Genomic DNA, 13,017 nt, shown 5'->3' with positions numbered 1-13,017 from the left:
GACATCGTTACCATTACTAAATAACCAAATATCTCTAATCTCTCTGTGTCCCCTCCACCACCAACTATTTTTCCTTCTCCAATTTGGGGCCTTTGATTTTTACCCCCGGTTCCATAGCCTTGTTTTTTGTGGGTGCTGCACACATTTTTTTTTGAATTTTTTTTTTTAAGGAAAAAGGGGTATATTTCCTTGGATTTACACCCACACCAAACGATGGGTGCCTGCTGTTCTACGCAATTCAAGTACAAAGGTAGACGGTATGAAAAAGAAGGATCAGATGAAAAAGAGGATGAGGGGCACCATCGAGACCACAACATCAACAGTGATGACAATAGCGCCAATGTTACCAGGATTGGACATGCCGGGGCTATTGTTAGATTGCAAGGCTCCTCCTCCTTGACCTCAATGTACACTCGCAAGGGCAAGAAGGGGATCAACCAGGACGCTATGATCGTTTGGGAGGTCAGATCTTCATGGCTTAATGAATCATTTTTAATCCAACATGGGATTGTGTTGTTTATGGAATGTGATTAATTGTTGGATTTGGTGATCATCTGCTATGGCTGCGTATGTTCTATGCAATAATTGCATTTATCATCGTTTCTTCAATCCCTCAATGTCTAATTTATGCCCTTACCTACTGATCATCCAAAGATTCAGTCTAATTATGTTTTAGTCCTTTTATTATGGTAGAGTGTGTTAGCCAATTCATTATTGGATTTTCACATGACCTTGAATGTGTGATCGAATAATAGCAAAAAATTCATATCACTACTTTAACGGCAATACCTACCCGTGTTAATAATTTGGATCTACTAATACCATTTATAAAAGCAAAGTGGCAAATTTATATCAAATCAAAAAATAGAGGGATTAAATCTCAAATTTTGACATAGTTGAGGGACTAAAACTGTAATTGGACCCAAAACTTTAGATGCAAATCATCTTTATATCATGATAGTAGGTATGTTTGATTTATTTGGCGCTGCTTGAATTGATGTTTTAATCTTCCAAAAATAATGGAACTAAACAAGTGAAAATATGCAGAACTTTACGGGGGAAAAGAATGTCTTCTTCTGCGGTGTATTTGACGGTCACGGTCCATCGGGTCACAAGGTTGCACGCCACGTATGCGATGCCTTGCCGTTGAAACTTTCGACAATGCATCAGCCTCGGCCCAGCGCTAAGAAGGAGGGCGACAAGGACAGTAGTCACAAGCATTGGGAGGCAAGTTTGATTAGAACTTTCCAAGAATTGGATGAAGATCTTAGCATGGAAGATTCCCTTGATAGTTACTGCAGTGGCACCACGGCCGTAACCATTGTTAAGCAGGTATATTCATTTGTTTACCATCAACCATATATATATGTGTGTGTATGATTATAATGAATGTTATTTCAGGACCAACACTTGATCATCTCGAACTTGGGGGATTCTCGAGCGATTCTTGGTACCAGGGACAACAAAAACCAAATTATTCCGGTCCAACTCACAGTCGATTTGAAACCTAGTTTACTGAGTGAATCGGAAAGAATCCAGAAGAACGGTGGCAGAGTATTCGCAATGGAAGAAGAACCGAATGTACCGAGAGTGTGGATGCCCGACCAAGATTGCCCCGGTCTAGCTATGTCGAGAGCTTTCGGGGATTTCTGCCTCAAGGATCATGGACTTATCTCTACACCTCAAGTTTCTTATAGAAGGCTTACTCCCAAAGATGAATTTGTAGTGTTGGCAACTGATGGGGTAAGTTATAACATAGAGGGACCCAAATCATAATTGAACCAATTTTGACACATCATAATAGAATCATTTTAAAATTGGTGCAGGTGTGGGATGTGCTTTCAAACAACGAGGTGGTACAAATAGTAGCCTCAGTAAAGAGACCATCTATAGCAGCAAAAGTATTGGTTTATTATGCAGTTCAAGCATGGAGAACCAAGTACCCGGGTTCTAAGGTCGACGACTGCGCGGTTGTTTGCTTGTTCCTCAAGAAACGACCTCCGGTATCGGGAACGTTGTCAGATATAAGCCAGCAGACCGCAAGTCACGTCAATGAGGTGGATCCTAAAGGCAAGAAAACGGAAGAAGGGGAGACTGTGATTAATTGTGACATAGTGGTGGATCCAAAGGCGCTTGAAGAAGTAAATAGAGTAAATGGGAACACCATCAAGCAGCGTTCTCGGCTTGGCAGTTTGAGTAGGGACAAAATAACTACGGATTTTGGTGGACAAACCCAAAGTTAATATGTAAAATATAGTAAAAAAATCTCAATTATTATTCCAATGATTTTCGGAATTTGGCACTCAAAGTTTAATTTAATTTTGATTATTGAGAATTTTATGATCTTCTTTTATTAATAATGAAATTATAATATTTTTATAAATCAAGTATATTATTACATTATTATATCTGTATATATGCATAAAAGAAAGAAAATCGATTTGTAATTTTTTTATTATTTTATATTGATTAATTCAGTTCAGTTCAATTTAATTCACAAGTTAACTTATCGCAATTATTTAAATAGAGTCGAATTCTTATTTTCTATTTAATTTATAATAATTATAATTTTTATAATGTAAAAATAAATATTTTATATATTTAAATAGTAAAAATAACTTAAAAATTGCTAATATAATTTTTTTTTAAATTTAAAAAATTGATGAACTGAATTGATAAAATTTGGGTTAGTTTAATTTCAGTTCTAAGTTTTCAATATATATATTATAAAGTAACCGAAAATTTTCTCCAAAAATATCCAAACCAATGGCCTCGAAATGTTTTGATAGAGTGAGGAGCTCCAATTAGAGTAGTAATAATGCTTTTGTTGCAAAAAGCATATAAGAGAGACATGGGTTTCACTCAAGAAGATATTTTATTTAACATATTAATTATGGAGTGAAAGTAAATCCCAAGTTAATAAGGTAATTAAAGTTTTGTTCATGAAAGAACCAATGAAATGAGTTGTTTCGTTATACATGGACGGAGGACGTAAATTGAAGTGAGTGCCTTGTCGGTCTGTCTGGTTTTTCTTCATTTTTTCTTCTTTGTGGGCACGGCAGGCTTATTATTGTCTACTTGTGTTAATTTTATTATTTTCAACAGTCTATTCAAGTAATAATTTAATGGGGCCAACTATTAGCTGTACCCCCCCCCCCCAAAATGATAATTTCATGTTCTTTTTTCAGGAAAAAAAGAAGAAATTGGTTTTGCCTAGGCTATTGCGGAGGCAAGAAACTCGTTTTCCTTTTTGATCGGATCCCATTTTGCCTTTCCCTTGGCGACATGGAATATACATACATGAGTTTTCCACGGTTGCATGCATTATCAGCACTTGTCAAATTCAAAATTTGGGTTTACTCTTCTCCGTCTCTACTTGATCATTAGCTTGTTCTTAAATTAAATTACGAGTAACATTAAGCACTCTAAAATAAAGTTGGCAATATGCGTCAATCACACATCAAAAAAGGAAGGCCGTTGAACAGATAAATAAGTATGTTGCACATCTTATCATATATGTTTTTTGAGAACATATAAATGACCCTATATAATAAATAGTATCAGAGCGACTCTTATCCAAACAAATAGGATGGGCAAGATGGATCAACTATGACAAACAAATAAAATAGGTAGAATGGATGAAAATGTCCTAAGAAAAAACATCTCACATCAAAAAGATTAGTCATAATGGCCTCATGACATATAGCTAGTGAATGCTGTCTATTATTAAGTAAACAAAATTTGATTGCCTTATTGAGAAGATGTAGGATCATCGAGAAGTATAATGTTTGGAAGGAATTCAGAAAAGAATTTCCCCTAACCTTTTTATTGAATCCTTTATAAAGAATCCAGTTTTGATTAATGTTAATCCAATACACCCCTTTCTTTTGGCCCCTGAAAAGCTTTAACTAAACCCTAGAAAACGCCATACCTAAAGTGCGGTCATAGTTTAGGCCAACGTACTAAACATGAGAAAATCGAGAAAAAGCCGATGTTGAATTCAAAACACAAGTAATCCGTTCTTTTCATTTTAGCTTTCTAACTTTTGACTTCTGAGCCAAAAATGAACTCGATTCAATACCCTCTAATCATGTATGTCTCACTTTTCCTTGTCTAATTATCAAAACAGCTTACTATAATATATATATAAATTATTATCAATATCAAAAGGCAGGCATGCCGACGCTATAATAGAAACACCATATAATTTTTCAGTCAATCTTTCCAAAAGTCTCTTCTCGACCCAAAACTTTTGACTGATTGCACATATACCATACAGCAGCATTCCTTTCTTCATATGTTAATCCATCTCTATTCTAGTAGTCTATTTTTCTAGTTTTCACAAGTTCTTGGCTCTCCAACCTACTAATCAACTGTCACATGTAAACTAGAAGTTATGATAACTGAAGGCAGACAGTAAACAACGAGCAATACAACTACCACTGATACAATACAAATGTCCAACTAAAAGGGAAATTGGAGCTTGGATGATGTGGAAAACAATATTATGCATAATGTGCAAATCAACAATAAGAAAAAGTTCTTAGCTAGACCCACGTGCACCTGACCTTTGACTGGTTTCTTTGGAAGAACATAGTCATTGACTCATAGAGGGTTCGTATCATATCACTAGTGCACTGTTTGCTTAAGCCTAGGTGATTTTTTAATGTCTACATATATAGTTATCATCATTATGGCCTCTGGGGCATGAGGATAAGAATTTTCAGATATTCTGAACAACCAGAAGCACAGAAGCTCAAAAGATTCATGGAGTCTCTTGACTACTACTACCATTTTTCACGAGTTTTCTCGACATTTCTTAAGGAAATATTCCAGCCATCAGCTCTCGCATCTTCGTACTCTAAGTAAAAGCAGATTTACTTTTAACATTCAGTGCTCTTACATAGAAAAATCTCTTTCTCTGGGCAAAGATATGTTAGTTCACATTTTGGACCCCCAAAGACTTTGACTCGATCAATATTCTCCCTAAAGCATTCTAAACCTAAAGAAGCCCTCACCGTAAATGAAATAGCTTTTGGGGTTCGGTAGAAGGGAGCCACAAATGTGAATTCCCTCACCACATTAATGCTTCTCTTTTCATTTCTGATTAGGTTCAAATCTAAAAATACAAACTGAGTTGACTCCTCATTCATACTTATCCTCACCCACAACCTACTTTCAGTCAAAACGTTGTGCAAAGTGATTGCAAGTGGTATAGATGCAGGGATTCCCGGAATAAAAGGAAGAGGGTTTTCAGAATCATTACTCGGGACTGCCAGTTCTGCATGTATGTACCTGGGAGTTCCATATAACACAAACTGCTGAAGGGAAAAGGAGTCAAGTAACTTCTTGAAGAGAAGTGGCTTGCAGGTACTACTGCTGCTTGAAGAGTCAGCATCATGCAATGATTTCTTAACTTCAGTTACAAAATTAGACAGTTCAATAGATCCCTCCTTGTGGAGATATTCTACATGGGCAACTGTAGACAACAATAATTTCATTGCCGCATTGCAACAGCAAATCTCCATTTTGGACAATCTCAAAAGACAAGCCACAAGTACCAGGTCCAATATTTGCAACTCTTCTCCTTTGGACAAACCAATGAACCTATTACTGATTTCCCTGAGCCTCCTGTCCAATTTTGCAAATAGAAGCTCTAATTTTCCCACTCCATAAGGATTAAGCATTTTTGTTGGCCTAAGGTGTCCCCAAACTTTAGCAAGCATTCCTATAACTTGGAGATACTGCAGAGTAAATGCTACAGCACCGGAAGATCCTGGGGAATCTGCGGTAAATGATGCCACTTCTTCCTTACAGGCCCTGTCAGAAGCAAAAATAGCAAAACAAACTTAATGGTACATATAGCCCAAGACGACATGGCTACTGACATGGTTCTCAAAAAAATGAATCAGTAATTTGTCCATGCACATGAAGTAGATAGATAATTTCAAGGGTTCAATGTTATTATCTTGAAAAGACCACTGAAAAATAAGTTATATAACAAAACAGAACAACTTCAATGCATAAAACAAGATGACGAAGAATCAGGAGAACTTTCCCATCAATATCTTAATTCATGCTCAAACTAACCTTGACCAAAGTAGAGCCACTTCAGAATAATTTATATAATAAAACAAAACTTCATTGGATAAAATAAGATTATGAAACACCAGGAACAGCTTCCCGTCAATAGAAGTAAACCTATATACCCGTGATAATTTATCAAATTAAACATTTTCCAGTTAAATTAAAATATTGATTACTTTTCAATTATTTCCTTATTGATATTAACATTAAAATCTTTATTAAATTTTCATTAATTGATTTCTTTTAGTAAATCGAAGACTGACTAACTATATCTATTTACTTCTTTATCAACCTGAAAGCCTATAGTATAAAAATTCTTCTTAATAAATTTTAATTTTTATATTAAATTATTAAATCCTGATAGAATTGACTTAATTATTACAGAATTGTCTATAAAATTTACAAGAAAATTCTGTATAAGTTACCTTTTAATAAATTAAACCATGACGCATTTGAGATAATTGAACATCAATTTCTATTAAAATTAATAAATTTAAGTATTTGATAAAATAATTATTGACCTACACTATGTTTTATGGTAAAAACTATTAATTATTGTTTTCTAATGAAGAACTAAAAATTTTATTTCAAATGATAGTATTGGCGTATATCATTCATGTAGATGCACGTGTACAATAAACTAGTGGAAATAAAATGCATAAGGAAAAAAAATAAACTCCATTACTTACCTTATACCCTTGAATGCTTCAGTAGTGCAGCCTAACTCGACCAATGACCAAAAGTCCTTGACCTTTTTAAAGATAAGGTTCACATACTTTCTTAATTCAGAATGCTCCCCCAACTCATATTCTGCGTGAGCAGCTGACTTTCCTAAACTCAAAAATTCCTGATGATGATAATCAGAGGTCCCCCCACTATCTTTCCAGAAGGGCATGCTGACAGGACTATCAACCTTAGAACAGAGAGGAATTGGGGCATCACTTTCTACTGTCAGCAATGCCTCATTTATTTTGAAGTCAGCAAGAGAAATTGTTGAGGATCTACTGCACTCGGATAAATAAGCCAAAAGCTTTTCTTGGTTCATAAGATCACTTAAACCATAAGAGATTCTCCCAAGCCATGTAACTGCATAAGAAAATATTCTAGGTGGAATAGCACTAACATCCTTTTCATGTGACAGTGGAGCTGAGATGGCTAGCACAAGAAATGCCGCTACCCTTGTACTATCAAAGCTCAATTTGCCTCCAGAAGCTGGCTCCATCTAGGGTTAAAAAAAAAAGGAAAAGATCTTGAATAACCAATGTCATCACAAATAGTCACAACATAAGACGGCAATATAGTGGTTGTTCAAATTGCTTCAATGCTTTGTTGACTTCACTGGTTTAATCAGCATAAATATACTTAATACTTCTTAATTTGTTAACCTCTAAAAGCTTTGTTTGTTAGGTGTCAGAAATTACTTAAAACTTGGTAAATTCAGCTCAACTACTGGAAAACACAATGGTACTATAATCTTCTTCATGTATGAAAACAACTGATGCATCATTCAGAAGACATTTGCAGTCTCAATACGTAAACCTAAAAACAGAAAAATTGGTCATGCTATTGTAATGATACTGTTCTTTTCATAGTTGAGCAGATACTATCATGAAATTTGAAGCAATACATAAAATAGCATTACAACCCAGCTAACCTCTGGAGAAACTTCCTCAATAATGTGAACTGTGAACTTCCCATGATTTCGCCCAATATGAAACAGAGCAGAAAACACATCAGCTTCATCCTGGAAGCAACTTAACCAAATAAGTAGAGACAAGAAGCAATAACAGATTGAGATGGTTATAGCTGCTGGGCCTCAAGTAACACACAATTTGAAAATACGAAAGACGCAGCCTGGAAGGCCACTTGGAATGCAAACTGATAAAAGGGAACAACCTGTGGATATATCTCCAAATTTCCAAGAAGGCCATCAATACACAATTTAAACAACTTGAATTGTGGCAACTTGGCTAATTTGAGTATTTTCCTTGTCATGGATCTTATGACAGAACTGCTGTCAACAAGTGCGCTCAGAAACTGTCAAATCAAGCAAGAATGATGGTTAAGTGACAATGTCTATCTTTTAAACAAGAGATACCGGGTTCGTGCAGAGAAAGAATTCTATAGTTAAGTACCACAACTTAACAACTAAGTTGCAACCATAGACAACTTTTCTGAAGTCATGGGTTTACCACAAGAGAGACAGAGAGAAACAATTCAGAGAAAGGAAGAAAAAATGTTTGTAGTAATAATTCCAAATGACAAAACTGACTAGCTCACTAAGTTAACATCTTGACTGGACCATTATAGAAGGCAGGGGTGAAGCCAAAAAAATTTTTTAGGGGGCTGGAATTAAGTTGTATATTTTTATGAGAGCTAAAATTGCAATTTCATCATTTTAAAATGGCTTATATCATCATAATCTTTTAAAGGACTAAACCAAAATTTATCATTTGGGAGGGAACAAAGTGCAATTTTACCATATACTAAAAAATTTATAAATTTTAAAGGACCAGAAGTTAAATTTGCCACCCCATCCTGCAGCCCCTAATAAGAGGTGAGGTTTGATAGATTACGGTGGAGACGTCAAACGAAAATATTCCAATGTCTGTCTGCACCTTGTCCTATGACACATGCTCACCAATCATCATTTAAAACTACGTAAAAGTTCAGACATTCTATACTTATACAACTCTTTAAGGGAAAAAAGAAAAGAAGAAACATTACCCTGTGAATGTGTATTTTTTCAACTTTTAGATGATTGCTGGTTGCCATGTGATGTATTGTATCAAGAGCTTGCAGCCTGACAACCGTTGAATCATCATTCAGCATGTCCATCATCAGGTTTAAGGCTTCACAAGCAAATCGCAAAGAGAAGACAGTAAGCGTTCGCAAAGAGTAACAGGCAGACATTCGTACCTTCAGATTAAGCAAAGACAGCATCAATGCATCGTAAATAAAAGTAATGCAAGGGGGTATTGCCTTTGAACTGCAAGAAATGACTAAACTTCAGATAAAGTCAAAGTGTGTTCTATCAATGACCACTATAACTCTTCTGTTATGTGTATTAAGTGTCTACCCTACCAAGCTTAGAGTCCTAGCAAGTTCAATGAAATACCCTAAGAAACCTCTCTCATTCAATATAACCGTGGTACATAAAACCAGAGGAACAATGCCAAGCCAAAACCTTGAAACCTCAAAGTGTGAGCAAAGTGCTTGATATGGATTGGAATACAGGATTAAGTTGATCCAGAAAGGCCAAAGTTAAAAGTCCAGTCTCTATGTGACGAAGCAATGTGTAAGTAATAAACAGAAGCTAACTACAGAATCAGCAAAACTTTACCTCAGAGAACTCATCCTCAAGTCCATGTATATAAGCTCCAGCAACAGCAGAAGCTGAAATGTCAAGCCCTTCTACTGGTTTGAAAGCTTTATCTTTGTTGATTCCTAGGACTTTCTTAGACAAGGTTTGTAGTAAGATATCTTCAGATACAAGTCCTATCTTCCCTAGAGCTTCAAAGGCTTCAAGCCTTACATCTACACTCATATCTCTTACCATACAGCCAAGCTGCAAGCATATGGTAACAAAAAAACAAATAACAAGAAAAAATGCTTAGTGGCATATAAGGTTGACATGAATTCAATTAAAACGCTAACAAATGCACGATGCAAAACGATCGTACAACCCACATTAATTCCAAAATTTAATGTTTCTTTAAAATAAAAAGGCAAGCAGAAATACGCTCAGCATGTCTTTTTTTTTTTTAACAAAAATACCTGGATAAACACTGCATCTGATGAGTCTTGCTTGTTCATGTCTTCACTGCATATAACAAGCAATCTACCCCATTCACATACCTAAATTCAGAAAGCCATAGAGAAGAGGTAATCAGAGCAAATTCAAAAGTAACTAACAGTTGCCCTGGAAACTAATCTAAGAAAGAAACTTCAAGACAGAGTATTTTACGGCGCGAACTGCTGCAGATCTAACATAATTCTCTGCGTCACGGAGCAACTCAACAGCACGGCAGTAGCATCCCTCGATAACATCACGATCATCAAAATCACCATTCTTACACAGTTTCACCAATCCATCCAAAGCTTCTTTCCTCACATACGGATACGGATCCCTTGTAAACCCTAAAAAAACGGCTAACAACACCGATTCCCTAAAGACAAGCTTCTCAGCATTTCTCAATAAGCATTGTCGCACAGAAACCGAAGGGCCAAGGCAGAGAGAGACGAAACGAGCGGCGTCGATGTCGTTTCCGATGGAAGCGAGAGAAAGAAGTACAGAGAGTGACTCACCAACAAGACGAGGCGAAGCGGAGGAGAAGAGTGAGTCGGAACGAAGCAAGTCGAGTGCGAAAGGGGATAGGTGGGGGCGGTGAGAGGCGAGGTCGCTGAGGAGCTTAAGAGCGTGATGTAGGAAGACGGGGTCGCGATTGAGTTGGAGAGAGCGACTTAGGGCGTCGAGGACTGAGGAGAGTGTGGAATCGGGGGTGGCAGGGTTGATAATGAGGGATCTGAGGGAAGCTAGAGCTTGGAAAGAGAGGGGTTGGTTATTGTCGAGGGATTGTTGGATTGAGTTTATAATGTGCAGCTCCATTGCCGACTGCCTGCGCTCGAGCTCTGCAACCATGCCCATGGATTTTGGTTTTTGAATATGGGAAACTTCAAATTGCCTACAGCAAGAAGTTCCCGTTTAGCGCATCATATCGTTTTGCTTTGCTATATGGCTCATTGCACTTCTGAATCCCGCCGGATGGGTGATCTTACATAGTGTGATTAGTTTATTTTTTTTATCACGCTGAAGTATTGTTATGGTTACCGTTATTTTTAAACTAATCACAGATAAATGTATCGTTGATCTAAATTCACCCGTACTAAAATTTATCTCTTTTATGTATTTTCTACAAATTTACCCCCCTAAGCTATATAATTACTCAAACAATTTTTGTTTCGGTCACTCTCTCCTAATTACATGTTCTTTTTATTAGTATAATTACATATTTAATACTCGATAATTACATATTTTTATTAATTTAATCTTAATTTTAAATAATTCATTAAACAAAAATTTGAAACCATAAATTGAATATGTTACCTCATAGTAATTTAAGGGATTTGAATTGGAAAACGCAAATTGATTCAACAATAAGATCGAAAAAGAATCTTGATTGGTATCTCTTTTCTCTGTGATATATCAAACACATCTTGATATTCACCTCGATTTTGTATCTAATTTGTTCATTCTTATTGTTGCAAAAGGGCGTACAATTCACTTTTGAGAGCTTTTGACCATTTTTTTTTTGAGATCACGTTTATCTATTAATCGAATTATTTCACAGGATTGAGTTAATGAGGTGGTGCATCATTTTGCCTGCGATATCAGGGAAGACAAAATTTGACAATTTTGTAATTGCGGGGATTAATACCGAGCATTAATTGGAGGTCGTTTCACTGTTGATGTACAGATTGCGGTAGATAAAACATGCTATTATTTCAGCCAAACCCAAGTTTTTTTTTTTAGTTGCAATCTGAATGGTATGACTGTAAAACACAAGAAGAAATTTGGTATACATTTGTGTATTGATTTTTCATGTACAATTTTGTTTCAGGGTTTTCAATTTTAATCTGATTTTACCAGCAAGTCTTGCTTAGATTCGGGTTTTCTCAAATAATTTTAGCTATGGGTTCTTCACAATGTACAACAGTTACAAACAAATTAATTCACCTTTTTAGTAATTTTGTGTATGTATCTTTATATTTAAACAAACGGACATCGACGCGATGTAATATTTATGTAATGTCAATTAAAAGTATCATTTGTTTGATTTATACATATTTAACAGGCAACTATTGATCACGGCATCTATTTTAGACTTGCTACAAGACTATCGATTGTAGGTGTTAGGAAAGTTGTTGTTGCTTGTTCTATGTTTTGTTATAACAAAATTGTTTATTTACTTGGGGCATCGATTTGGGTTTTGAATAGGTTTTATTAGTGCTGAGTTTGATCCACTTGAATGTAACTAAAAGCATGGGTCAATTAAGGCACTAAGACTCCCAACCAAATTGCTTGAAGTGATTGGATAAGTATGAAAGTATTATTATTAAAATGTTATTTTTTTAGAGATCAATATTAGATTTATTCAAGAAAATTTTAGAGCAGTTGAAAGACTAATTTATGAAGACTTTTGTGTGATAAATAATAAGGATAATTTTAGCTTTTAAATAAGGGTTTAAAAGCCTATCAAAACACTGTTGATTGACCAATTGAAGAGGCCTATAAATAGGTTGTTTTGTTTCGCACATTAAGAGTAGTTTTTGGGGTGTCTTTGCCGACAGCTTTGTTGTGTTCTTATGGTTATTTTGTGACACTCTTTTAGGTGTTCTTTAAAGAGTTTATTAATTGTATTGTGAGGTATTTGAGTGAGTGATTTGTGGCAATTGGGGTCAGTATTAGGGTTGCAATTACTTCTTTGTGTAAGGGTAGATTGAACTTAAGCTAATAGGTGATCCAAAGGATTGTAGAATAAAATCATTCACTGGTCGAGGCTCCGTAAATGTAGGACCCTTGTGTTTGAATTGCGTTAACAAATATCGTGTGTTAAGTCTCTCCTTACTTTGCTCATTACGTTACTTTACACTTAATATTTATGTTCGTTTCTATTCTAACGATAGCTGGAACGGAACTATTTTTCAAGTGTAAATCGATGGATTTATCAATTAGTACCAGAGCGAGCTTCAAGAGTTGTTCAAATGAGATCCTAAGCTACAATTTGCAATAATGAAATCCAAAAAGAAAGGTTATTTTATCCCTCATCCACCTTCGGTGATTAAAGCATCAAATTCAAACAATGACATTGATGGGGGTGCGTTGAGCCATATGTTGAAGAACATGAAAACGTTATCAATTGAACGAGT

At 35.6% G+C, this 13,017-nt stretch overlaps 2 protein-coding genes across 2 annotated transcripts; one reads left to right on the top strand and one right to left on the bottom strand.

Moving 5' to 3' along the window:
• On the top strand, positions 1 to 2,295 carry LOC107899594 (probable protein phosphatase 2C 65). The gene is made up of 4 exons (XM_016825351.2): positions 1 to 462; positions 1,048 to 1,332; positions 1,402 to 1,743; positions 1,827 to 2,295. Exons 1-4 carry the CDS (start codon positions 214 to 216, stop codon positions 2,241 to 2,243), a joined length of 1,293 nt encoding a protein of 430 aa, XP_016680840.1. The 5' UTR covers positions 1 to 213; the 3' UTR covers positions 2,244 to 2,295.
• A 2,193-nt stretch (positions 2,296 to 4,488) lies between these two features.
• On the bottom strand, positions 4,489 to 10,921 carry LOC107899593 (protein SIEL). The gene is made up of 8 exons (XM_016825350.2): positions 10,055 to 10,921; positions 9,865 to 9,945; positions 9,431 to 9,655; positions 8,815 to 9,006; positions 7,984 to 8,124; positions 7,742 to 7,831; positions 6,777 to 7,309; positions 4,489 to 5,820 (listed from the first exon to the last, which is right to left on the bottom strand). Exons 1-8 carry the CDS (start codon positions 10,733 to 10,735, stop codon positions 4,884 to 4,886), a joined length of 2,880 nt encoding a protein of 959 aa, XP_016680839.1. The 5' UTR covers positions 10,736 to 10,921; the 3' UTR covers positions 4,489 to 4,883.
• Positions 10,922 to 13,017: the final 2,096 nt, after the last annotated feature.

Source organism: Gossypium hirsutum, chromosome D04 (genome assembly GCF_007990345.1).
Source record: "Gossypium hirsutum isolate 1008001.06 chromosome D04, Gossypium_hirsutum_v2.1, whole genome shotgun sequence".
NCBI classification, from domain to species: domain Eukaryota; kingdom Viridiplantae; phylum Streptophyta; class Magnoliopsida; order Malvales; family Malvaceae; genus Gossypium; species Gossypium hirsutum.
The sequence above is the reverse complement of the archived record's forward strand: the minus strand, read 5'-3'. Positions and strand labels throughout refer to the sequence as shown.